The sequence below is a fragment of the Camarhynchus parvulus genome, chromosome 18 (assembly GCF_901933205.1).
Source record: "Camarhynchus parvulus chromosome 18, STF_HiC, whole genome shotgun sequence".
NCBI lineage: Eukaryota > Metazoa > Chordata > Aves > Passeriformes > Thraupidae > Camarhynchus > Camarhynchus parvulus.
Window position 1 is genome coordinate 7,777,849 of NC_044588.1, and position 26,485 is coordinate 7,804,333.

The window sequence follows — 26,485 nt, forward strand, 5'->3', positions numbered from 1 at the left end:
AAAGCCCACATTTTCCATTTTCAAGATGCATTAAGAGCAATGCAGACAGCTCCCACTGCAGGGCACACTGATCTCTCACATTCTGAAGCACACAAGTCCTTGTGACCCCCCTGTCACAGGAGAGATCTATCAAACCCAGTGGATATTTGATCCAGCCCCCACTTTCCTGACCAGAGAGCAGAACACACATGGAGGATTCCACCAAACACATGGAGCTTATTGAGGTTATCAGCCGAGGAATAAACAGGTCACGGCTGATTCCACGCTGATAAATCCCACATTGGTCACCAGCAGCTGCAAACATCACCCAGCTGGGGACCCAACCATGGCAGGGTTTTATGGGGATCCCAGGTTTTGAGAGGGCAAAAGGCCAATTGACTGGAGCAGCTACAGTTCCTCTGCTGCACTTTGGGTTGGCAGCTGCACGTCCTGAACCCTCGACCTGTTTGATGAAAGCATTTGGGAGCAGCTCCTCTCCCCACTGCTGGGCTGTGCCTGCCATGGTGTTTCCTGCTCTCCAACCTGCCCAGCTCAAGATTTCAATCTACTGTTCCCTACAGTGCCCCTACACTGCATTTTGAAATTATTTTGGAACTACAACACAGCACAGGTGGGATGGATGCCACCTCAGAGCTTCTGTGCACAACAAACCCTGCATTCTGTGGGGTTCTCCCAGGAAACTGCTCACTAAAAAGCAAGGAATGAAAAAAAAAAAGCAGCAAAATGACAAAAAAAGAAAAGAACAGAGGAAAAAAGAAATGGAAAAAAAAAGGAAATGAAACATGACCTCCACATGTGCCAAGTGTCTCACTGACAGCTCCTGAGCTGGTTTCTGTCTAACAGCTCCTCCATCCTGTTTTGTCAGTGCCATAAAAATAGTTCTTGTTTTTGGGAGGAAGGGAGGTGAGAAGCACCATGCCAAGGAAGCACAGACAAATGGGCATTTCCTGCCTCGTCTCCTGCCAGCTGGTGGGCATGAAGGAGCATGATCTCTGAGAGGCAAGTCCTCTTCAAAAAAGCAGAGGAAAAATGGCAGAGAGGTGAAATACTGAGTTTTCACAGACTGAGCTCCCTTTTCAGCTCTTGTTTGAAAATAATATTCCCTATCAAAGTGCTCATGGAGTTAAAAACTTAAACATTGAGGTAATTTATTCAAATAAGCAATTAAACCCTTCTCCCTCTTTTCCCTCTGTTTTTCAGGGTAGGAAACTTTGCTTTTCTGACCCTACACCAGAAGAGAAAGGGAATTGGAATTCATTATTTCCCTGTCACACAAGCAGCCTGTGTGTCCCCAGCTGTGGTGTGCAAGCAGATCTGGGCCATTGTTCCACAGCTGCAGGATGGTGCCTGCAGGGAAGAAGGTGGGAGCTGGGGAACCTCCCCTCCTCCCCAGGGCTGCACAGAGGGCTCTGCTGCTCTCCAGGGCTTTGTATCCAGACAGACCAAGACCATCCACCCCCAAAGCCTCCCCTCCTGGAGCTTGGCTTCATTTCCATTATGTATTTATGATGCCATCTGCCTTGTCTCGCAACCACGGCTCCCGCTTAGCTCTTCTCAAATACCCAGGGAAATGGTCAAATAACCAAATTACCAGTCTGACAGAGTGACAGATACTTGAATAGAGGTTTTGCTCATTTAGCTGATGTGCCATATGCAAGCAGGGCAGTTTTCCTTTAAGCAGCATGGCCCATCTTAAGAGTCATAACTGGAATGCAATAATTGCTTTTAATGTCAAAAACCTACACTTATAAGAAATTTTTCTAGTGTAAATCAAAATCCCTAAGGATTACCATGCCAAAAATGCAAATCTGGAACACAGACTCTCTGCATTGATCTAAATTGGGAATTTTTGAGTGAGGCAATAAAAACTGAACTGCCAATGCAGGACATCTTTCTGTATGTCTGTACTGCTGCAAATGAACGAGGACATAAATCCATAGGGTGGATGTGCCTCCAAATGCAAAAAAGCCTGCCTAAACCCTGCACTACATCCTGGTGCTGTGGATACCACAGCAGCCTGCTTCAGAGAATAGCAGGACAACCACACAGCCCAGGCTCTAGTGAAGGTAAAATGTAGCTAATGCCCAGTCTCTGGGATTAGTGCACACCAGAATTTGCACAGAAGTCAGTAGACATGTGCCTTCTCCTACCAGTTTGTTTTTAAACTGTGAAATCTAACCCTCTCTAAGGCTGGGAATGTTAGGCAAAACTGGACATATATTCTCCAAATGCCCAGGACATGTAAAATGGACTTGTGGGGCTTTATATATGATTTTAAAAAAGAATATAAACAGCTGACGTGGGCTAGATACTCTTCAAACAGTTAAAAGCAGCATTTCCAAAAGTCACCTTAGAGCGACTACAGCTCCTGACAACTCATCCAGGGCTTGAGCTTCCAACTCCCCATCTTGCTTTTGAAAATTTCTGAAAAGCCAAGAAAAAAGGGGCCAACGAGGTGCCTGCAATCCTTGCACTTGAAAAGCACCAATGTGTCAGCCTCACTGCAGATGGTTACTATGCTTGTCACAGCAGTTATCCCAGGGATTAGGAGCACCGAGCAGGACAACAACTCCTGCAAACAGTTGTCCATTGTGAGAGCTGTGTCCAGCTTGGCAGGAGGCGGGCGGGCGCTGGCGCCAGGCACCGCCGTGCCCGCCACGGGGCTGCTCGCCACAAACTGCACAGCTGGACACACATGGCAAGGTCTGCGGACCCCAAAATCTCCTGTGCAGACCCACAGATACCTTGGGAAGCTCCCAGAGAGGCTATGAAAGTTTCTTGAGCCCTGCTGTTAACAAGCAGCTGCAGGGAGGTCACAACTTTTCAAAACAAGCATTTCCTTGGCATGAAAAAGAAGGAATGTTGAAAGAAGCAGAGAAAAGGTGGTGGGGTTTTTTAAGCAAAATTGAAAGTCAACAGGCATGAAGCAAGGCCAAAAAGATGTAGGTAGCTGCCTATCTCCTCTGTTTCACTTTGCTGAGAGCCCTGCAGGACTCAAAAGAGCCTAAAAGCTGACACATTTGATGGTACAGCTGACACGAATAAAATCTGCAGAAGCAGAAAGATCCAAGCAAACCAGCTGTGCTTCCCAAGCCTGCCTGGTATTGGACTCTGCTCAGAAGTCTCTCAGAAAGCTCCTATTTTCACTAGGGTTAATGAGAATATATTCTATTTCTCCACACGCTTGGTAAAAAGGCTGACATTATAAAAACTGATTTGTGGTCCATCAGCCAAAGCTAAAATGTAAATCCTAACAAAAAAATCTTCCAGGCGAACTGCAGGGTTCAAATGACACTGTGAAACTTCAGAGTACAAAGTTTAGGACTGTGGCTCACATGTTCCTACCAAGACTCTCAAACAGCCTGGAGAGATTTTGGAGAGCTTTGTTTCTTCTATCTCAAACTCTGTGTAATTTTTAAAACCGTTTTCAGACCCTGCAGGGCAATGCTAAAACCATATCAACCCTAGCTTGAATTTCACTAGAAAAGGTCTCCAAAAGAAATGTTCCATTTTTTTTCTAGGGGGGTGGAAATGTTGGTGCTGTCACAAAGTTTTTGGATTCTCAAAAGAAGAAATTATTGCTTTTCATAAACAAACAGCATCCTTGCAAGAGGGGCAGAACTAATTTGGGTTTGCTCTGATCCATGCAAGCTGTCCTGAGGCCTCATTACATTCAGGAACAGATTCCTAGACATGAAGAGATACAGAAAATGTGGCAAAAGGAGGAAATAGTTTTGCACCTGCGACCTACCCAGATTAAAGCAAAGCACATTTGCTCCCTTTCCTTGTGACCAAGAGGCTGAAATTCAACCTAGCACTGCTCTGGCTTTTTCTGTTCCTCCAAAATGTTAAGATAAAGATAACAACAAAAAGTGGAAGATGGCACAGCCCTTCCAGAGTTCACAAGTCTCAGCCCAGCACGTGCTCAGAATCTCCCTGGTTTCAATGGGGCTTGGCTAAGGCATTTAAAATGTCAATATTTTGTATTAAGCTCCCCTGGTAAAGTACTGAGTTATAATGGATTTTGATTAACCCTGCCCTTACATGAAGGAAACCTTTCCACCCAGAGTGGTGAAGATTGAGCTGAATTTAATGGAGCACATCGATCTCAAACTCATTTTGATTCAGCCACGAGTCAGACTGCAGCACATTCACTGAACCCACCATTGCTGGGATTTCAAAGCTTAAACTGGATTCAAGAACTTCAGGATAATACTGGAAAACTCTGAGTTAATTAATTTAAATACCCCTTCTGAAAATGCTGATTCTTTTTATTTCCTCTCCTGGGTCATGGGCAGCTCCCTGACAGAGAACAGCAAACAGAGACAAGAGCACAGCCATAAGAATCAACAAAATAACCTCAATACAGACCATAAATAGCTTGCAAAACCATTATTACACAGCAATCACCCCATGGAATGACACTATTTTGGAGACAAATTCATCACTTTCAGAGATGCCATTTTTGGGGGATGGAGAAGATTTGACAATGGCTAACAGACAGGAAAGCTTACTGTAGCCTGCTGGACAGTTTCTGGATGAAGTCCGCTTCTCTCCTTTTGAAACTGAACGGGACAATGTGATTACTACCCAGGGTTGCTTGTGTGTCACTTCAGCCAGGAAAAGTTGTGGAAATGACAGGAAAACATGGTGCTGTTATCACATGACACAATAACGTACAACACAATACTCAGCTACTCACACTGCCCACTGAGCACTCAGCAGCACAAATCACAGCCAGGTCTTTTCCTTCCAATTTCCACCTAAGCTACCTCCCCTCCTTGGGGGCAAAGCAGCACCCAATGATCTGAACTCATTTTAACAGATTATATCATAAGCAATTTGTTTTCGTACAGCAATGAGAATTATTACTTCCAACTGTATTATTACTACAATTAGAAACATGCATTATTAATTTATTAGCCAAATACCTGTATGTTAGTGACATGCTACTTCCCTCGAGGCACATTGACCATCCCTGCTCTGCTTTTCTTGTGTTTAAGGCAGATCTTACCAACAACATTTTTTCCCTTAAAAAAATTTAAAATCGAGCTTCCATCCTGAATCCACCAATCTAGGACTGGTGGTCATGCCATTCATCAGATGCCCTCTCCCAAATAATTCTGAAGGAACTGAACAACTACATCCTTACTTATTCCCTCCATAGCCCTACAACTGACTAGTTAATCACCACTCTGCACCGTAAGACTTCTCTAGGAACAAAAGTTGTATTCTGGATCTCAGAGTCCCTCAAGCTGTCCAGCTCTAGAAATCTTTCTCAACATGAGGCCCTGTTATCTCAGAGCAGTTGGAGGAGCTTGGGTGAGATGTGTTTCTGCTAAGCACTGTGTGGTGAACAAGCCCTGGATCCTTGCACCACTGATCACTGCAGACAGCAAAGGAACCAGGGGCTCTGCTCAGCTCCCTGTGGGAACCACCTGAGAGGGGCAGATAATGAGCACTGCTAATTCAAATTAAGAAATTGTTTCAGTTCAAATACTCTAAAGAAGTGATTTTTCTAATTTAAACTTCTGTAGGACAAAAAATTACAACCCAAGTGTGGAAAAGTCCAACTTCTCTTTTGGAATTAAAAAAAAAATACAACCAAACAGTATCTCACAAACTTTGGGCAGCATCACAGCCTGAAATAACCTGAAATTCACTGCCAACAATGCACCTGGTCATGTATTTCTTTCTGTGGCAGACAAGGACAGATGGGAGACACAGAAAGCACCTGACTGCAAGACAGACTGCTTATTCAGAGATGCAGCTACTTCAGTGTGGTGACCAAAAGAGCTCGTAACAAGACCAAGCAGACCAAATTTGACTTTTATTTAAAATGTCCCTTCTCTAAAACAAAAGATCTGTGCAGACCAGGTGAAGATTCCCAGGCTCAGGTAGTGTGGTGAGATGTTCCATGCTGGGCTCCTCTGTGATGGCTGCTGGGGCACGCTGCTCTCACTGACCCTTCAGAGCCAAGAGCTGGTTTGCTGTAAGCTCTGCGAGGATGCTAACAGAAAACTAAGAGTGCTGTAAAGAGGTAAACCAGTGTTCCTAGACAACAACCTTTCCCCTTTTCACTGGTTGAAATACCCACCTAGAATATCAGAGAGAAAAGAAGAGAAGCTGTGTTATAGCAAAGCCCCTGTGCTCCTCAGAGAGGACAGCCACCTTCACACTGCTGGAACAAGAGATATCAGCAAGAATCACTTCCAGCTGATCCACACTCGTCTCTGCAAAGGCACCACTTATGCCAGGCATGAAGGACCATTTGCTCACCTGGATTTATTCCAAGCTCATCTTAGGAAGGAAGGAATTACAAGGAAGGCTGAACAAAGAAGAGTGTTTAACGTTGCCATAATCCACTGGAGACTTGCTTGGCCATTTGGATTTAGGTTGGATATTAGGAAAAAGTTCTTCTCCCAGAGGGTGGTGGGGCATTGAAAAGGCTCCCCAGGGAATGGTCACAGCCCCAAGGCTGCTGTTTGGACAACACTCCCAAGCAAAGGGAAGGATTTTTGCAGGGTACAGGGCCAGGAGACTCACTGATCCTTTGTGGGTCCTTTCCAACTCAGTTTATGCTCTGATTTGATCTCTTTTTACTGAAGTTTCCCAAAATGGAAAGGTGTTTGTGGAATTAGGCAAGAACATCCACCTGATATCAAGGATGTCTGTAGTTTTCACAGACACAATACACAGCAAACCCAGATAACTGAAGTCCCTTTCAGAAGCCTGTCCCCCAAACAAGCAGAATAGCAAAACCAGTTCAGTCCCACAGGCCAACCCCCACCCTCCATCACATCCATCCTGTCCACCACAAGATACTTTCCATGACCCTCTGTTCAAGAGCTGATTTTCCTGTGTGCATCCTGTCCATTCAGACCCAAGGTCCTCCACGGCACACGCTGGAAGTCACTCATTTGTGCAAAGAATGAGGACAGAAGTTGTCAACCAAGACCCATGGGGTCAACGCAGTCTTTGAATCTGAAGATTCTTCTCTCTTTATTCTCCATTCCTCAATGTGTACAGAAGATAAAAGCAATGACTGATTCCTTCAGTTTGAACTCACAAAGCAGAAGAGTTGACTCACTTTTCCATAGCCAGGGGAAAACAAAAGACATTTTACTATGAGGTGGTGATTAAAGTCTGAAGAGATAAAGGAGGCGCCCATCCTGCTCTGATGAAACGTGGGATCCCAAGTACAAAGCAGCAATGAGCAGAGTTTACTCTGAGAGCTGGCTTATACGGGTTTCCTGCAGGAACATGGTTTTCCATCTGGAGTCAAAGGGTTGGAGTCCAATCAGGTTTGAACTGTGGTGGTCCTTGCCTGACTCTCTCAGATGAACGGCGACACTGGCAGCCCCTCAGGGTCAGAGCCCAGCTCCACCAGCTGCTCAACACAGCAGAGACACACAGGCACCAAGCTCAGCCCAATGCATAAGCCACGTTCTACTCTGCTACTTGTAAATAATTATTGAACAAGATATTTATCAAAAAAATGGCTGGGGACCAAACCTGTGTGTACACACAAATATATTTACACACATGTATTCAGAGATGTTACACATAACATTCTGCTTCATCCCATTTTCCTCTCCAAACACCAGCACGTTCTGCATAGGAAGCCAGCATGTGTGCAGCTGTCCTTGGGGGTGGGTGCAGCACCTCAAAATAAAGGGAAGGAAAGAAGGGGAGAAAATTTTGCTTCTGGTAACACAACAGCATGAAGGCAAGAGCTGATGTCAACTTTGAAACTCTTCAACCTACTTTCCCTGCTTTGAAAGAAGCCACCAGGACGAAGGGGAGGCAACACAGCTCACCAAAGGCCAGGCTTGAGAAGGAAAGTCTATAGGAAACTCCTACCCAAGGGAGACATCCCCAGCTTTGCTCTTCAGTCCAGACACTCTGTGTCCCAGCAGGCCACACTGATGGAAGTTTCACGTTCAATGAAGTCAAGTTCGGTTTGAAAATGAACATTTCCAGCTCACTGCTCTACCTTTCTCACCCCCACTGACCCAGAATACTTCACCCCTCTCCACACCACTCAAGTCAGAAGGAAAAAATCTGGTAATCAACTCAAACCCACTACTCTTGAGTCACTTACCCCAGACACCACCTTGGTGTCCCTGGAAAAGTGACGACAACACTTAAAAATACCTTTACAGGTAACCCAGCTCTGCCACTACCCCATCCCACCTTCTTTTGCCCAAAGTGCCATGGAAAACAGCCCTGAGGAGGCAGCCCAAGCATCAGCCATTGCACCTTGAATTAGGAACTGCAGGAGGTTCATGTCTCAGTGTGTGAGACACCTGTGTCCCCGCTCAGTGGCCAAGGATGGCTGTGTTGCCATGAGGGCCCACAGGGACAGGCAAAGGTCTCCAGCCTCTCCCACCTTGGATAACCCAATGTCTCTGCCACCATGGCTCCTCTGCCACTCCAGTACCCAGCTGCTGTCCCTGTCTGGGCAGGACAGGCCAGGTCTCAGTGTTTGGAAGGTGACTTGGCACCATCCTCATCCTCTCACCCATCATTTTCCTTCCCACCATGGAGGGGACAGGACAGCCCCCAGCCCTGGGTGGGGGTCCTGTTATGCATCACACTGAGAGGGTTGAGCTGCAAGGTCCAAATTCTGCCCCCAAATGAGCAGCTCTGACCATGGCTGTGTGCACAAGAACCAGGACAGCAGCTCCCAACCATGCCCAGGTGGGACAGGTAACCCAGAGTTACCTGTGATCACAGACCAGAGATCCCTGATGAACTCTCTGCCTAACCTCTGCCTCTTCCAAAAGTCAGCATGTCCCAGCTTCCCATCCACAGGAGGGAGAATGCAGAGATTTGTGCAACAATTTATAATTGCACAGCTCAACCACTCAGCACCTGTGGAGCACTTGGAACCCATGGGAGTCAGGTCATTACATAACATCTGGGTTTGATTTAGCCACACAAAGGTGGCTCACCAGTTTCCAGAAGTTCTGAGGAGCCCTGCAGTGTGGCAGGAAGGCAGGTGTCAGCACCCTTGAAAAATTCATGTGAATTGGCTGAATGGAGATACACAAGGTGCAAATGTTGGTTCCAGACACAGAAGGACTGAAGTCAGAAGCAGAGTGCTGGGATATCAAACCCTTACAGAAAGGACAGTCCTACCAGGGCAGTGAAGCTCCAAGGGATGTGGAAGCTGCTAGAGAAGTTTAATTTGGAAGCTGCAGACAGCAAAAAGCTCCTTTGCAGAGAGGATTTGCACTTAAGAAATACCAAAAACTTAGAAAGTTTAAAAAAAAGAATAAAACAGACCTTAAAGCAGCACATTCAGTGAAAAATCTCACACTGACTCTGGCAGCACCTTCTCTGAAGCAGTGACCCACTCAAAGCCAGAGATACTCAAGTGTGTTACAGACCACATCATCTCTGTCATGCAGAGATCACTGGCCAAATGAACTTGTAAACTCTTGGAAGGAAGAGGAAGGTTAAACATGAGGCAAAATTCATCAGCTTGCAAAAAATGCTCCTGAAAAAATTACAGAAGAAACATTGTTCCAGCACTGAACTAACTGATGTTTATATAAGAAGTAAAAGCCTGGTTACCACAGGCTCCCTCAGACACTGAGATGTCTCTGCTGAGCCCTTGGAGGCTGCATTTTACTTGTGCTGACTTGAAAATACAAGTGATTATATCCAGATTCTGCAACTTTCAGGAAACAGGACAAAATCAGTCACAGAAAAAAATTCAAATTCTCGGTACCTTTGAGTCTATTGCCTCCAAGGCTTCCAGGCAGCACTCCCTGCCACAGGAAGGTATCACACAGCAGAAAGGTAACAGGAATCAGTAATAATAAAGACGTGAAGTGATAATTACAGAAATGAGGAAGAGACAGAGAAATATTTACAGGAAAGTTCATACCATTAGTAGGAAGCATGCCAGTTTAGGATATTCCCCTTTGGGGTTTAGGTTTTGGGGTTTTTTTTCAAAAATGGTAGGAACTCTCTCAGGTTACTTCCTAAAAAACTCCACCAGCTGCAGGCTATGCAGCTACAGAGCCTGACCCCACATGCCAGAAGGGTATGGGAAAGCCTAAGAGGAGATTAGAAGAGCAACAGACACCTCAGAGAGGCTTTGGTACAGCCAGAAAAAAACTTTTCCAGGAATATCAGTCCCTGAACTATACAGAAAAAAAGCAAGCAGCACAGTCTGACGTGCAACTGGACCTCCACCGGCTTTTGAAGAATCCAGCAGAACATCCAACACACTCCTGGGGAGCTCTTTGGAAAGTGTGTGACTCTCCCAGGTGTCACAAGGAGAAGCTCCATGCAGGGAAGCTCTGGAAAGCTGAAGTCCCAATAAATCCATGAAGACACTCACAAGCTACAGGGAGACTGTGGAGTTCAAGTGGACACCAGACATTTCAAACATCAGATTTGTACAGTAAGAGAGATTAGTTCATTTTGTCACCTTTCCAGGTGAACCTGCAATGCTCTGGTAATCAGGTTCTCAAGAGGTGGCAATTCTGAGAGTCAAGAGGCTTCCCAGCCAGCAGACAGAACACTCAAGAAGCAGCATGCTGTCAACCACGTGCCAAACAACATTCTCTGTGCTTGCCCATTTCCTAGCAGATCAATCTAAATCCTCTAAGTCAACATCTAGGTATCACTGCACAAGAATACAAAGCTTTCCAGACAACCAAAAATCCCACAATCCTACAGCCAAATGGTTTCCATCTTGGTTTCAAGAGCAATGGGCAGCACAGCCCAGCCAGAAATCCTGCCAAGAACAGCCACAGTCACACCTCACCACATCACTCCTGGTAGTGTGATCTGAATTTCCTTTTAGCAAAGGCAACCAGCTGCAAGCAGCTCTGTAAAGCTTCCACATAGATAACGGAGTAATCTAATTTTGTTTGTGACCTAAATCCTACTTGGACACAGGACAGATGAGGTAAAAGGTGGGATGCTTTCCAGTTGGTATAATGGGTTGGAATTTGAAGAGCTCACCCTAACCATGGCTTGTGTCCTCCAGCCTCTGCAACGTCTGCTGCAGGGAAAACAAAGTTAGCAGCTGTTAATCTGGTCTAAGTGACAAAGTCAGCCTGAACAACTCACAGGAGCTGTGGGCTAACCTGGCAGATCTCCACAGCCTCAACTGCTCCCCAGCTTGCACAGCATGGTGATCACACAGCCTCACTGACTGACCAGCCATCAGTAAAACTCTTACCTCTTCTCTAGACTGCATCCTTCCACCAGTAAAACTCTTACTTCTTCTCTAGACTGCATCCTTCCACCAGTAAAACTCTAATCTCTTCTCTAGACTTCATCCTTTCAAGTATGAATTATATTCCCCAACTACTTTTGTAACTGAGGCTCTATTCTGCCTTACCCTGTACAGGTCACATGTAAAATTATGTTTACAGATGTGCTGGATGCCCCACAGACAGACAGGACACATATCATGCCTAGATGAAAATCTCTTTGCACTACTTAAGAAGATTTGGTGGCAGCAGGTCCAGCTGAACCGAACAAGACACAAACACACCTCCTCCATCACACCTCCTCCATCACATGCAGTCACAGAACCACAATGGACCTTCCTTCCAAACCTCTGCCTTGCTTTCTGCTGCTCAACACACCATCTCAGGCAGAAGGACACCCCTGGATTAGTGGATCCAAACCACAGAACCCCAAATTTCATGTGAGAAATGAACCTCTCTGTATCTTCAGATCCACCCATATGAAGCAACAGGGCCTGTCCAGGACAATCCCCAGCAGTGTGGAGCCAGTGCTCATTTCAGGAGGACACCCAGTCTGAGAAGTGGCTTGGTGAACAAAAACACACTCTGCATCAGGAACACATCTGGGTGAGGAGGTCTGAAATATCCAGCTCAAATCCAAAGTCTAGGAAAGGTTTCTAGCCTACTGAGGAAAAGTCATTGCAGCATCTCAGGGAAGAAGGCAGGAGACAGAGATACATCAGCTGCCAGACAAACACTCAATAGAAGCGTGATGATGAGAAGATGTCAACACTCCTTTTGAGGAACAGCATCTGCTAAGGCCACACAAAGGACACAAGGACAAATTGCTGCATCCAAGCTCAGCCAGCCTCACCACAGAGAAAGCAACCAAGCCAACAGCATCCATCTCTTCCAAACAGAAATGGCCAGTACAGCTTGCAGCCTCCCAGGAAAGCTTTAGCACAGACACATCACCATCAAATGTGGCACTTGAACAGCTATCACATCCAACCCAGAACCCTGCAAGCCCTCAGACCATTAACCAGCCCAGGATCCAATCCCTGCCAACAACTGCAGCTCCCACAGAGAAAGAGCAGCACTTGTCTTGCACAGTGTTGACAATCACTTGCACAAACATGAAACTTAAGATGTCACAGACTAACAACGAAAGCTCTTCTGTGCTAGACAGGAGCCACTGCGACTTCCAGCGAATCTGAGACAGAAATCCACACAGATAAGCACAGAAAATTCAAATCCCTATGGATGGCTGATGGTGGGGACTCATTAGCTGAGATTAAGTCCTTTTATTTAATGGACTAACAAGGTCAGAGAGAAGAAAGAGCCCAAGAAGGGGTTTTGCAGAAAATCTTAACAAGAGTTTGATGATGTGATGAGACAGAAAAAGTATCTAAATGTGAACTCTATAACCAATAAAAATACTCTATTTCAGAGAGGGAAGAGAAGGAAAGAAGAGGACTTGCTGGACAGGTCACTCAAGATTTTAAGAATAACCTAAAGTACTCTATAAAATTTCTCTATATTGTAATTACCATCAATAACTCATCAGAAACATGTTCCTAACTTGCTAAAAGCTTGTTTGAAAATCCCCAAAGCTCCCAGGAACAGAGCCCAGCAGGTATGTCCTGGGGAAGCAGAAAGCACTGAGCTCCAGGAGAGAGGCAGTGACATGCAGAGCCAAGCAGGAGCAGCCTGTGACAGGGACACTCCAGAGAGCCCAGGCAGCAGGGAGGCTGCAGCTGCAGATTCTGAGACCTGACACTGACAAAACTCCTGAGACCTTCGAGAAGACAAATGTGGGACATGTTTTACACGTTTGCTGCATCTGCCACAGGGACTGGCTGCAGAGCAGCACTGTCCAGCTAGATTGGTGGATCTGAGGATACAAAGCTGATCTTTTTGGGGCTGATGTACCCTGGTATTTACTAGAGTCAGGAACAGTTCTGTGCCACACTTGCTGTCAGACTTTGGACAGGGATATCCTGGGGCTAAACTGGTTAGAAAACTCACTGAGACCTAATCTCTGCATAACTCCCCTAACATCTCCCTGTTGCTAAAATTATAATCCTCAATCTTTGTCTGTCTTAGTGCTGAAAACAATTCTATCACAGTTATGACTTTCACAAGTAACACAGAAACAAGAAATTCTAACAAAATGTAATAAACTGAATAAAGATACAGGATAACAACAGTGAATCAGTCTAGACATTAATTATGGGTGTATCTAGCATTATCAGCTACAACACTCAAGTCAATCAATTCTGGAAGGCATTAGCTCCAGTGTAAACCAGGAAGATCCCAATTTAACCTTTTTTTTAATTCTGGGAGAAAATATTTTACAGTGACTCAAAACTGAGAGATTTAAACAAACTGACAAATAACTGGACTAATCAAATTGCATTTAACTAACACTGGGTGTTGGCTAAATAATTTCAAAGTTGTTCCACTAGTTGTGCCATTGGCTTTATACTCACATGTGTGGATTTTGGAAAGGAACTCCAGAAGTATTTAGAGTAAATCTTGCTGTGGACTTGAAAGGTGGATTTGCAAAATTTAACTTCAGCGCTTTGCGTTTACCTGGGAGACAATGAACATAAAGTGAACTTTTTGTCAGCACAAAATATTGAGAGCATCTGGAAATAAACAGGAAAAAAAATGACACCTTGTAAGAAAAGGATTTTACATTTTACAACATTAGCAAATCACAGCTTGTGTTAGGACACGGGGATGGTGACACAGTCAGCTCTCACACCAACGTCTTCCCCAGCTCATTCCAAGGCAGTTGCCAAAGCAAAGCATCCACAGCCCCTCCTGGGACAGCTGGAGCACCTGGATCACCTGCCAGGGCTCCAGCAACCACCACCTCCATCCCCAGGGCTGAGCATCCTCCACGTACACCCATGGGGCACAGAGGCCCAACCTGCCAGGCACAGCCTGGGGAACGGCTCTGAGGAGGGAAAGGGCACCTTGGGATGTCTTTTATATGAGCTCCAAGTACAGGAAGGCTGTTGGGGGCCAGGGATTTCTTCTATTATCCTTTGAGTCTGTTTTGTTCACACTCCTGAAACCCCAGCCCCTGTCCAAGGCAGTTACATTGTGTTGGAAGATTCTTCCCTTTCTCACAGCAATGTTTATACAGCTCAGGAGAACATGGGACTTGACATGGTCCAAGATTAAAACTGATACAATTAACTACAAACCCCCATCAGAAAATCTCTTCACAGCCTGCTCCCATTCTCATTATTTGTAAACTTTATGCACCAAGTTTCTTCCTGTTTTCACTCAGGGACAGAACACTTTGTTACCCAGTTAAATATTGGTCTATTGATTTCAACCTCAGTAGGTTTCTAAGGATAGCTTCAATTATGTCAATCCACCATCTGAAGCTGGATTTTCTACAAATCCAACAAATACAGAAGCTTAGGCCGGCCCTGGGAAGCAAACAGGATGGTTTGTTTCTGCTCAGCTGATGAACAAGGAATGTGACCGGGAAAAACGAACATCCTGAGAAATGCCAGGAATTTCCATCCAGAACAGATCACATGGAAATGTACTGTAAGTGAAACAACAGACTCAAATGAAGCAAAGTCTGAGGAGAGCCAAAGCAAACTGTGCTCCCCAGCAGCCTTCCACAGCTTCAGCTGTGTACTCCAAACCTTGAGTTTCATTCTGAAAAAGACTTTTGACTCCATGTTTCTATTCCTTGCAGACACATCCTTCTAACTGGAGGCAGAAGAGTCCCTTTAGGTGCAGTTTAGCTGTGATTTTCCTACACACAGGTTCATTACAGACCACCTTGTCTCACTACTACAAAGAGGGGTGGGGGTTATGGTGCCTCTGGAATTCACTAGTGCCCATCACCACCAAGGTTCTGTGACCAAAACTGCCCGAAAATGTCCTGCAGAAATATCCACCCTATATTAATTGTCTTTTAAAGGTTCTGCTAACCTAACACATAATTGTAATCATTGACCATTATAACATCTACTTCTCTGAGAACTTTTACAGTAAAGACTATAGGAGAGAGAATGATTTGGAAGAAACCAAAACTAACTCTGAAATAATAGATAACTTTTTCACAAATTAAGGTAATCCTCAGCACCAGACCTGAAATTATGAAGTTTCTTGGATTATGGTCTTCCCAATTGTGACCACTGGGTTTGTTCAGCTGCATGTTAATGGTTATACCAAGTCCAGACCATATGTGAAACCAGGATGGCCCAGACTTCAGCTGAGCAAAGGTGGGAAGTACTACCTTATGTTCTGAGAGAATCTAAACAGGACTGTATCCTATGTTAGGCTGCTCTCCAAGAAGAAAAAAGACAGCCAAAAATAGTTTTCTGGTTGTAAATAAGTTCATCTACCCATAAGGATAGCAATCTTCAATGCAAATCATCCCAGCTTTAAAGTGGTAATGGTGTCCCCAAACAATTTTTAAAAGGATGTCATTATTCCACCACCAGGCCTGTGCATGGAACTGCGGTCCAGGAGTGTCCTCAAATGCCCAGCCCTTGGCATTCCATAGATCACACCAAAATGGACACTGGGAAAAGCACCTACACTACAGCCCCAGAAAAATCTGGGCTCACAGCAGCCCTTGTTCCTTGTTGCACTGGTGAATGGGTGTGAGGCCAAGGACAGAATTATTTATGTGCTGCTATCCGTCACCAGATTTAATCCAAGCACTTGGCTCTGCAGTTAAGTTCTCATCACTGTGAGGCCCCTTCACCACCACCACAGCCAACCAGCCCTCACAAAACAAGAAACAGCTGTCCAGCAGGTCACATGCAGGCCAAAAGTTTTCCTCCAGAGTTAGATTGTGTACTACTATTTTTACTTCACCTAGGACTTCTATGATTTACTGAATCACAAAATCATTAAGGTTGGAAAGAGCTCTAAGATCACCAAGTCCAACCATCACTCCAGCAGTACCACTTTGTTCATCATCAAATCACGGCCTCAAGCACCACATCCACACGTTTTTACACTTCCAGGGATGGGACTCCACCACATCCCTGGGCAGCCCCTTCCAATGCTTGACAGCTGAAGAAATTTTCCCTAATATCCAATCTAAACCACTCCTGGTCCAGCCTGAGGCCATTCCCTCTCCTCCTGTGCCTGTTCCCTGGGAGCAGAGCCCAGCCTGGGGCTGTCCCCTCCTGTCAGGAGCTGTGCAGAGCCACAAGGTCCCCCCTGAGCCTCCTTTTCTCCAGGCTGAGCCCCTTGCCAGCTCCCTCAGCTGCTCCTGGAGCTCCAGCCCCTTCCCCAGCTCCATTCCCTTCCCTGGGCATGCTCCAGCCCCTCAAAGTTTGTCTTGTCATGCTGGATTCGAGGTGCCTCAGCAGTGCCCACACAGAAGGACTGTCACTCTCCTGGTCTTGCTGGACACACTGTGGCTGGTACAGGATGCCCTTGGCCATTTCTCCAAGCCTCTGAGTCGCTTCCTGTTGGAGAAAGCAATTCCAACTTCTCCCCAGAATTTCCTCACCACCATTCCTACATGCCACACCCCAAGAGCACTGCTTCCCGTGTTCAGGTTACACTGCTCCCTTTTCAAGCAGCAAGATTTTCAAAACAGCAGTAGCTTAATGGATTTTTCCAAGGTTTCTATCCTGCAAGGGTACAAACTGATCCCTGTAAAAATATTTTCCACTCGGTTCAACTCTGCAGGATCAAGCTCTTGATTGAGCAAGGTCAAGGGAGCACAGGTCACAGTGTTCAAGGGAGTCACAGTGCACAGGTAAATATTCTCTCTGGTCAGATGCTGAAGTCACTCTCTGCTTGTGGAGTGATGATACACCAGGAATCAAACGTGCACTCTCTCTCCTTACTGAAAAAAAGAGATACAACCACAGAAACACAAGCTGTGACAGCAAACAGCAGGAAGGAAAGTCAATGGATCTGTAATGAACTGTGCAATCTTTCTACCTCTCCCTTGTAGTATTAAAACACATCAACAAAAAGACAGAGGAAATGGGGAAAAATGGATTATTTACCTCTATGTGGAAATCGAGCTCAATGCTTGAGGTAATTTTCTTAATAGAAAACTATCAGCTCTGATTTCTTCCAAGGTAATTCCAAGCAAAGCTAGTGCAAACTCTAAGGGGAGACATGAAAAAAAAAACCAAAAACAATACAGATCTCTGCTCTTCCAACAGCTTTAAAAAACCAAACTGCTGTATCTTGTCTGCTAACAAAATGCCTGCTTTGATGTAGAGACAGCAAAGAACATTTACCTGCGTTCAGAGCTGCAGCCCTGCAGTTGCTGACATCCTGAAAGCTCCCAGGATTTCCAGCTGGTTATTCCTGCTGCTGTTAGCACAGCTCTGCCTGCCCACAGACCCTTCCAATCTACCATCTTGCACTTCTATTTCCTTCCTTCCCAGTCTTCTCATGGATCTACTCCAACACCAGCACAACTCATTTGAGACTAAAGGAGGTTTCCAGTCTTACACTCAAAGTAAACTATTTTTCAAGAAAATCTAGTCAAATTTTGCAACAAAACCTGAAGAACTCCAGCAGTTCTATTTGAGGAGTCTGGATGAAAGAAGAGGCCTGGGGTTTGATTTATTAGTTTTATGAGCTGCAACTACAGAAATTCACTTTAAAGGGTACAAATATTTTCAGTGCATCTGTCTGTTATGACATTTTTAGTCCTTCAGTGAAACCTTCAATTTTGTATGATCTGAGAGTCAGCATTCAAATCAGAAATGATGATTTTGCCCTGCAGGAATAAGCTAAGTATGCTCATTTTTAGGAGTCACCTCATTAGGAAGAGGATTTAGCCATAATTCACCCACAGCCACAAGTGTGCTTCCAACTAGGGAGTACAAACACCCAAGCCTAGAGCAGCCAGGACTCTGGAAGGATTACTGGCCACTCTAATGAACACACTCCATGGCAAAACAATCATACTAGACAATATTTTAATGAGACATCTGCATGATTTGGGGCTGGGAGGTGGCTCACACTCACCCACCAATGCAGAATAAGGGCTACTACGTCCAACAGCACTTCCAGCATCTATAAATACCTCCACCACAACGCCTGCTAAAGTAGGTTAAGCTTAGAGGGCAAGAAATTGCAATCGGATTAAGATTAGTTCCCTCAGACTGGAAACGCCCAGGAGCAAAACCTGAGAATGAAGTCTCTGCACTCTCCAAAACCCACTGGTAGGCTTTAATATAATCCCTGATGCCACCCTGCATGGAAACACCATTTGTATAAACAGGGTTAAAGCTCCCTGCCCAGAGGAGGGTGCAGCACTAGGATGAAAAGCAGCTTCCAGCCCAAGCTGGGGCTCAGGCAATTTCTAACTGGAGAGCAGCATTTCACACGTGGCTCACAGCCACAGTTCACACTGCTGCAGAGAACCTGCAGGGCTCAACTGTCCACACGGGAGGTGCTGCCACACCAGGAGTCTGTGTCTGCTCTCACTTTGCTTCACCCAAAATACTCCTGCAAGCTGTGCCCAAAGCAGCCGCAGCATAACCCTGCAGAGCTGAGCCTGTCATGGAGCAGCTGTCAGGAACAAAGGGTGACACTGCCCTGGGAAATTTATTGTGCAGCACCTGGAACCTCTCCTGGTGAACAACAATAATAAATTATGCAAAGGGCCATGCATGATACTTTTTCAATATGAAACAGCACAGCAACGATTATAAAATATACCACAGGAAGGAGGACTGGGAAGGGAGTTTGGTTGATTTTATTACTTTTCTTGTTAGTTTTAGGAGCCTGTACTCAGACTAAAAACAAGGGGAAAAATCTGCCCTTGAAGCCTTTGCTAAAGGTCAATGGAAAGGATTTAATTTCTTTGGATAAAGCAACAAGCATGTTTCCATCATCCCTCTAGATACCTTAGGCCAGCAAAATGGTAACACAAATCACAGCCTGCATCCCACTGGCTCCAAAAAACACCTTGGACCCAGACTGAATCCTACAGTGACACAATCAAAGAATCATAAATGCTCCAGAGGCAAAAAAAAATCTTGTGTGCTCATAAAAATGTCTTGTGAAGCATTCAGTACAAATTAGCAATCCCCTGCAGCAGGACAAGCAGAGGAAGGAACCCCTGATTCCCAGTGCTGAGACACGTCAGGCATTGTCTAATGACTGATGTTTCCAACAGAATTTTCAGCTATAACAGCTTGGCAGCATCAAACCCTCTTCAGAAAGACACACAGTGATGGCACTCTTGCCCAACATTGCCATTCAAGTGACAAAAGACACGGAATGGCAGCAACGAGCTGCTGCTGTGCTGGAAGGAGTGAAGGCAGCAGGTACCAAAGCCCTTGCAGGGCTCCACTGAAGGCTGAAGTCAGTCAGGGATTTGGGCACAGGGCTGCTGCCTTCAGGAGCTTGGCAGATTGACAGAGCTGCCTCCAACAGCTGGCTGCTCTCAACAGTGCTGTGGGCATTTACTTAGGTGGCAGAAATCTTCACTTTCTTGCTAGTGAACATAATACTGAAGTGTGACAACAATGAAACTTCTTCCTGAAGGAAGAACTGCACAGATGGACACAACAGGTCTGACTCCAAACCAACAGCCAAGGGATGTGCAGCAAGACACTTCTGCAGCAATGAACAACAGACTGGCTTTGGAACATCAGCTGATGCAGCTCTAGACAAATACCTTGCATCCTATCTGTGAAGAGAGAACAGATCTAAAAATACAAATCATATTTTAAATGAAGACCTTAATATAGCCGTTCCTGATGCAAGCAAACACTGCAGAAAGTGAAAGCAGAGAAATGAGAAGCTCAATCACGTTACCTGCAGAGCAGGAAGCTGAGGGTTTTGTGGTTTTCCTTTTCTGTGTGGTTCCAGATGAGTAAAACCCCAGTGTTCCCAGCCAGGACAAACCCAAGCCTCTGCAGAGTTTGGCTCCAGCACATGGATCACAGTCAGGAGTTGAAACTGCTGTAGAGAGCTCTGCTCTCCTTCCACCACCCAGCTCAAAGGGTTCTGCTCCCCCTAAGGACACACAAACCCTTTATTTCCACAGCAGGGGAACTCCTGCTGCCTTTTTATTGCTACAGTTTTTATAACTGAAAAAAAGAGTGCTTTTTATACTTCATGTTTATCTTGCAGCACTATTAACAGGCCCTGACCATAGGACTGGGATCTTGCTGTGAAATTAAATGAAATTACATTGGGAAAGGACCTTCACATCAAAGTCTGGGAAATAGATTTCAAAAAAGAGAAGAGTCCCTGACCCTTTCATTTTCTTTATACAGACTTGTCAGCAAAAAACACAAATGGAAAGGAACTACCTCCTTCCCACAGACAAGGCAGAGCTGGCACAGGCAGGAGCCCAACACACAGAAATTGAGAATGGCCTGGGCTGCTGTCTGGGCAAGGAATGCCATGGGACAGGGACCTGAGCCACGGCAAGCTCAGCACTGCATCCTGCAGAGCTGCATCCCAGCGCACAGCAGAGGCTGCAAGCTGAAAGCTGCTGCCTTTAGGCCAGCAGCAAGTCAGTTCCATTGCATATTTCCCCCCTTATTTCACCTTATTATTCATTATCCCCTTATTTATTAATGCCCTGAGTGCTTACTGTCAAGGTCTCCCAAATCTAGGTTAGCAGAACACCAACACACCTCTGCCTCACCTGACAGCACAGTTTTGCTGAATTATTCACTAAGGCAGGGCTGCTATCCTGAACTGAGACTTGCTGCTGTTTTCCCATGAAAGGGTTGCAGAGCACTGGGGATCAAATCCTGCCACTTCTCAATGGCTTACAAGAGAAACTCAGACACCTGTGTTACATTCCTTTCATTCACAACAAGCAGAGGATGTGCAAAGCATCTCTCTCCAGTAAAACCCTTTGATCTTCCAGCAAAGAGAACAGCAACTGCCTTTTCTTCTCAGCACAAAATAACCCCCACCTTCCAATTAAAGATGTTCTTCTTGAGGAAAAGAAGTGGAGGCACAGCAGAATCCATCACTTAACAGGTATGTGCCAGCCTGTGCCAGGTCCAGGCCAGACCCCTCCTGCCCTCTGTAAGTGCCACCAGTTTCATCACCAACAATTACTAAGCGCTGACTGAGTACTTGAAAAAATAAATTAACACCCAATTCCTGCCACAGAGCTCTAGCTTGCAAAAGAGGTTTGAAATTTCAGCTTCAAACATTAAGTTTCCTAAATATCTGTAGATCCTGAGCTAATAGAAAGCTATTAAAAATAAATAGATGCTTTCCAACCCTGTCCTAGGGGAGTCATTCTGACACACGGGCTCACTCTGGGCTGGAACACTGAAGCATAGCTCCTTCTCAGCTCTTCCAAGACAGAAAAACACCAGTCTGTGAAAAGTAATGGACAACAAAAGATTTTCTACACACAGTATCTCAGAAGAATGTCTCTGAACAGCAGTCACAAAATACGGAGATAAAACCCAAAGACACCAACTGTTTAAAAAGACATTAACAATTATCTCTCCGGATATTAGAACTGCTGCAACAAATTTGCATATGGAGTAAAAATAAAAAAAAAATCTTTACGTAAATTGAAAGAAATGCAAAGGCACAAGATTTCTACAATTCAGATTTACATTAAAAAAAAAAACAAAAAGTGAAATAAACAGTGCTCCCCTTATGTCACAGGCAAAGCAGAAGGCACAGATCTCTCTCAACAATTGGTGACCTTTTAAGAAACCTTAATTAATTTTTGCTATGCCAGCAATGTGAGAAACAGTTGCTCTCTCAGGAGCAGAATGGTATATATCTGGTTAGTTGCAAGAAAAAGCAAATTTTCAGTACCAATATTGATAAAAAAGCAAGGATAATGCTAAGAAAAAGGCATAGCTTTCTCTCTTTGTGCTTTTGCACAGAAGCCTCTCTGAAAACCTAAAGTAAAAGAGCATTTCTCATCCATTCACTCAAAGGAGAGCACCAGCATTAAGAATCTCCTTTTATCTTTCAACATTTACTCTAAAATAATAAATAAAATGTATTTTTTTGATCAAACTTTAGGCTGCACTGCTTTGAATACAGAGCAGTCCCATCATCAGGACCCAGGGGACAAACACTGGCATCTGGCAGGAAAGGAGCAGACCAAGGTGCCATATGAAGTAACAAACTTTAAGCCTGAAGACATGGTTTTATCTCTAGAAAGTTGAAAGTTTGCAGCAAATCTGCCCATATTAAACAATATTTTAAAACAGACGGTCCAGCTGCTCATGCCCAGGCAATTTCCCAGAGAAGCCCAGCTCTCCAGCACTGCCACCACAGCAAAAGACCAGAGCTGGTTGGAGCACAGCATTCCACACTTTCATCAGAGACACCTGCCCACAGTAGGGGAGGATATGTACAGTGGCTTTTTGAGAAATTCCCCTGGTGCTGCTAATGACAGTTCACCTGTACAACAGCAACCTGGGCAAGCAGCACTGCCTGCAGCCCCCTCTGCACCCCCACCAGCAGCCAAGCCAGACTCACAGAATGCCAAAACTGGGTGAGAAAACTTTGAAGACCATCCCATTCCACCCCTGCCATGGCAGGGACACCTTTCACTATCCCAGGTTGCTCCAAGCTCCATCCAGTCTGGCCTTGGACATTTCCAGGGATCCAGGGGCAGCCACACCTGCTCTGGGCAGCCTGTGCCAGGGCTTCATCACCCTTATAGGGAATAATTTCTTCCCAAGCAAAGAATTTCTTCCCAATCACACAGAGATAACCACATTACAGACCTGGGTACAGATCCCTTGCTTGATATAAGGGGCAGGTCATGGCAAAGCTCCCAGTCTGAGCAGTGACAAGGACCTGAGCCACCAACATTTGGAAGAGGCAGGTGTGATCCAGCAGGCTCTGGGATGCAGGCACTACAGCAATGTGCATGAGGAATTTAGCACCACTGCACTCTCAGGAAGCAGCAACCTTGCTGTTTACCTTTTTACTAGGGTAAATAACCAGGAGCAAACACAAAATTTCGCTGCTAAAGAAATGAGCACCATAAAATCTCCCCGTAAAAATTCCCCAAGTGCAGTGGATTTTGAAAGTCTGCGTAAAAAAGCTCTCCTGGTGTGCAGAGGGCAGGCGGGCCCTGAGTCCGGAAGGAGCCTGAGAGTCTGCCCAGCTAATCCCCGTGGTCTCACTGGGTAACAGAAGACTGCTGCAAAAATACCAGCCAGTAGCCCCAACTCTGATCCAGCTATCTTCTTCCCTTGCCCTTGTGCCCATTAACTCCTTCTCCCTTCAAGCTTCCAGGAGGAAGCCCTGCATATAAACTGACTATCCCACATAGTGCACCAGCCCTGCAGACAAACTGACTGTCCCACACAACAGCACCAGGAGTCCCCTCCTGGCTCCTGCAAGATGTCCCATCGCCACAAAGAAGTTTTCCACCTTTGCAGAGCCAGCCCTGCTGCCTGCCTGGCCCATGCTCCCCACAATGGTTTATGATGCTCAACTTCTGCACTACAGCAGGGCTCCCAAGCCTTTACTGAGAAGGTGGGAGCTGCATGACATCGTGTCAGTGATGCAAGAGTCATCTCTGCTCGTGGCACCAGCACAGCTTCACTCTGCTCCTGGGGCTGCCCTCAGAGGCATCTGAGAAGGGGGGAAGCTGAGGTATATCAACCTGGCCTTGCTGCCCATGTTTTCTGCTCCATACAAGACCATCAACGATGTGAACTCCAAAGATATCATAAATAACATCCCATCAGTGGGAACAGTGCATCCATATGCTGGAAAGGTGAGAGGAGACTGGTTCCTTGCCTAGCCCAAGGCACACCAGGGCAGGAATAGCATCACATCCTAAAACACCTCTGAGACACAGCTATTACAGGGGGAGCAGCACATGCATGTTGAAGATGCCAGATCAACAGCTACACAGGTGCCATGAAATCACCGAGGTGTGGCAACAGGAAGAGTATTATCAGCTAATGACTGAAATCCTCTACTGAAAGCCAAGAGTCCTAACTGTTTTTAAGGAGGACTCTGATATGCTTATGCATGAGGTAGAAAGGGATGACTAGTGGAGACAGAATATTAAACTTGTCATAGGAATCCCTGGGCATTCAGCTTGCCAGTTCCCTTAGCAGGGGATAAGGGCATTAGGTGGGCTCTGGCTGTCCCAGCAGAATGTGTGTGCCCATGCAGTGCAGACACAATTCTTCCACTGTGTTGCTATATGTCATTATTTTTCTCTTTTCAAAGAGATTTCCAAAGGTTATTGCATTTCTTTGAGTCCTAACATGGACCAGGTCATATCAAACCCACAGTCATCTAAAACAACTGCAATACTCGGGATTGAATCATCAAGGTTGGAAGAGCACTCAGTTTCCTCCTGGCACGAGTCAGTGCTCCTGCTGGGCAGTAAAGCAGCAGCAACTCCTGACAGATTGGATGAAGATGACCCAAACTTCCCTTCCACCAGCTCAGCTGCCATGGAGCAACCTGTGCTGGCTGCTAAACCCAAAACTCTTGAACACAATACTAAAGGGACAGGAAGGTGATGACCCCAGCATTATTACACCCTCCATTTCTGCATTGTTCAACAGCAAGGACATCAACCTGTTGAAGAATGTTGTCACAAAGCACTATCTGTGTTTGGTTTGGGTCTCAAGGAGTCAGGACATGCCAGCACAGGATTATTCTGAGAACACTGGCCAGTCAGAGCTCTGCTGCTGAAGTCAGAGTACCACTCAGCTCTGGAGGGAAACCCTACACAAACCTTCCCAGAAAGCTGTTATTTACTACGTGGAAACAGCACAGTGGACAAGTGGCTCCTGGACTGTGTCCCAGGTGCTGTGAGAGCAGCACAGTGCCCTGCTATGGGGCAGGGTGCCACTCAGACTTTTGGCAGCTCATGGTGAAGCAGTGTTCCTGCTGCCAGTTCAGTTCCAGGCTCCCATTCAAGTCAGCCCTGACTATGGCCTGTCTATATTAAAGCAAATTACCAGACCTAGAAACATTGCAGGGCTTCATTGAAATTAACTGTGCATTCACACATTCTTCATTTCCCATATTTTTGTAGGGCAGGAAAAAAGCAGCCATACTGACCAATCAGACTGGGAATTTCTTCAACTCACAGAAGATTCCAAATGATGGCCCTGATGGGGAAGCCAGGACCCTCCAGACAGGCAGACACGGGCCTCAGACACCAGCTCCCCACACTCCTGTCTCAATCTTTGCCACTTCCACACTTGCTGACAAGATCCTTCTCCCATCTGCTCAGCTGCAGTCCTCATCAGCAGGATCAGCAGGGATGAAACCACAGAAACAGGCCAGAGAGTAAATTTTTGTTCTTAGACCCACAGATATCCAGCACTGATACACAGTGGCAAAACTTAACCCATAAAAAGCCTATCTGGCTATTTATGACTCTGGCATAACCATAAGCTCCAGGCTATTACTCCAGCTCTTCTCAAAAAGAAATACATTAATTAGAAATACATTTTAAAATAGATTTTGCATTTCCAGGAGAATGCCGGCAGGCTTCTTCAGATATTCCACAACATGTGGCTCCAGTGCAGAAAGAACTGCCAAGCTGCTGCTTAAAACAGCACATATCTAAACCTTTGCATCTATCCCTTTCTTCTTCCAACAGAAGTCTGAGCTCATTCACAACTCTGTGGAATCTTGCATACTAACTTACACCTTAGTGTCACACTTCCTAGTGACAACAGCTGGGCTAGATCAGATCAGAAAGCTGACCTCTTCCTCAAATCACAAAGCAAACCAGCACTAAAAGCTGACATGCAAATAGCCCACTTTCCACACGCTAATAGTTGCAGCTACTCCAAGGCAATAAGGACCTTGAAGAACATCTCATCTCCTGGCCAGCATTGCACAAAGCCATCCTGACCATCCTCCCCCTTCCTAATTTCTGCCCATGCAGGTTTCTGAGTGGGACAAGGGAAAACAAGAGGATAGCAAAGGTAGGATGAGGTTTCCAGAGTCTGGCATGAGGCCAAGTCCCGAACTGAGTGTTCAGGAGAGGAACTGGTCTCTACAGGAAAACTCGGACATGGTCCCGCTGCTCCCCAAAGAGATTTCCAAATGCACTGCTTTCATCTTAATCCACAACCCCTCCCAGGTCAAACAACACAGCCATATGTTTTTAAAGGAAACTGTTTTATCTCTGTCCACAAACCTCTTCAAAGTACAAACACTTTGCTTTCTGGTCCAAAAGCAAAGTGATAGCTAATTCACTTCAGAGACCCACTTCCAGAGAATCAGGTCCAAAGCAAACCACACAACCCTTCTGGTCCACAGAAAAAAAAAAGCCTAGACAAAAAGGGATA

The 26,485-nt window shown here is 45.6% G+C and overlaps 1 protein-coding gene across 2 annotated transcripts in view; it reads right to left on the minus strand.

The window, feature by feature from the left end:
• Positions 1-26,485, minus strand: part of MAP2K4 (mitogen-activated protein kinase kinase 4) — a 59,211-nt gene that overhangs the window by 24,718 nt on the left and 8,008 nt on the right. The window contains exons 2-3 of one of the 2 annotated variants that reach the window (XM_030961937.1): positions 13,712-13,814; positions 4,515-4,610 (exon numbers count right to left, since the gene is read on the minus strand). In XM_030961937.1, the coding sequence (XP_030817797.1) occupies positions 4,515-4,610; positions 13,712-13,814 (199 nt within the window). The remainder of the gene's footprint in view (positions 1-4,514; positions 4,611-13,711; positions 13,815-26,485) is intronic. The other variant, XM_030961938.1, reaches the window with a different exon arrangement.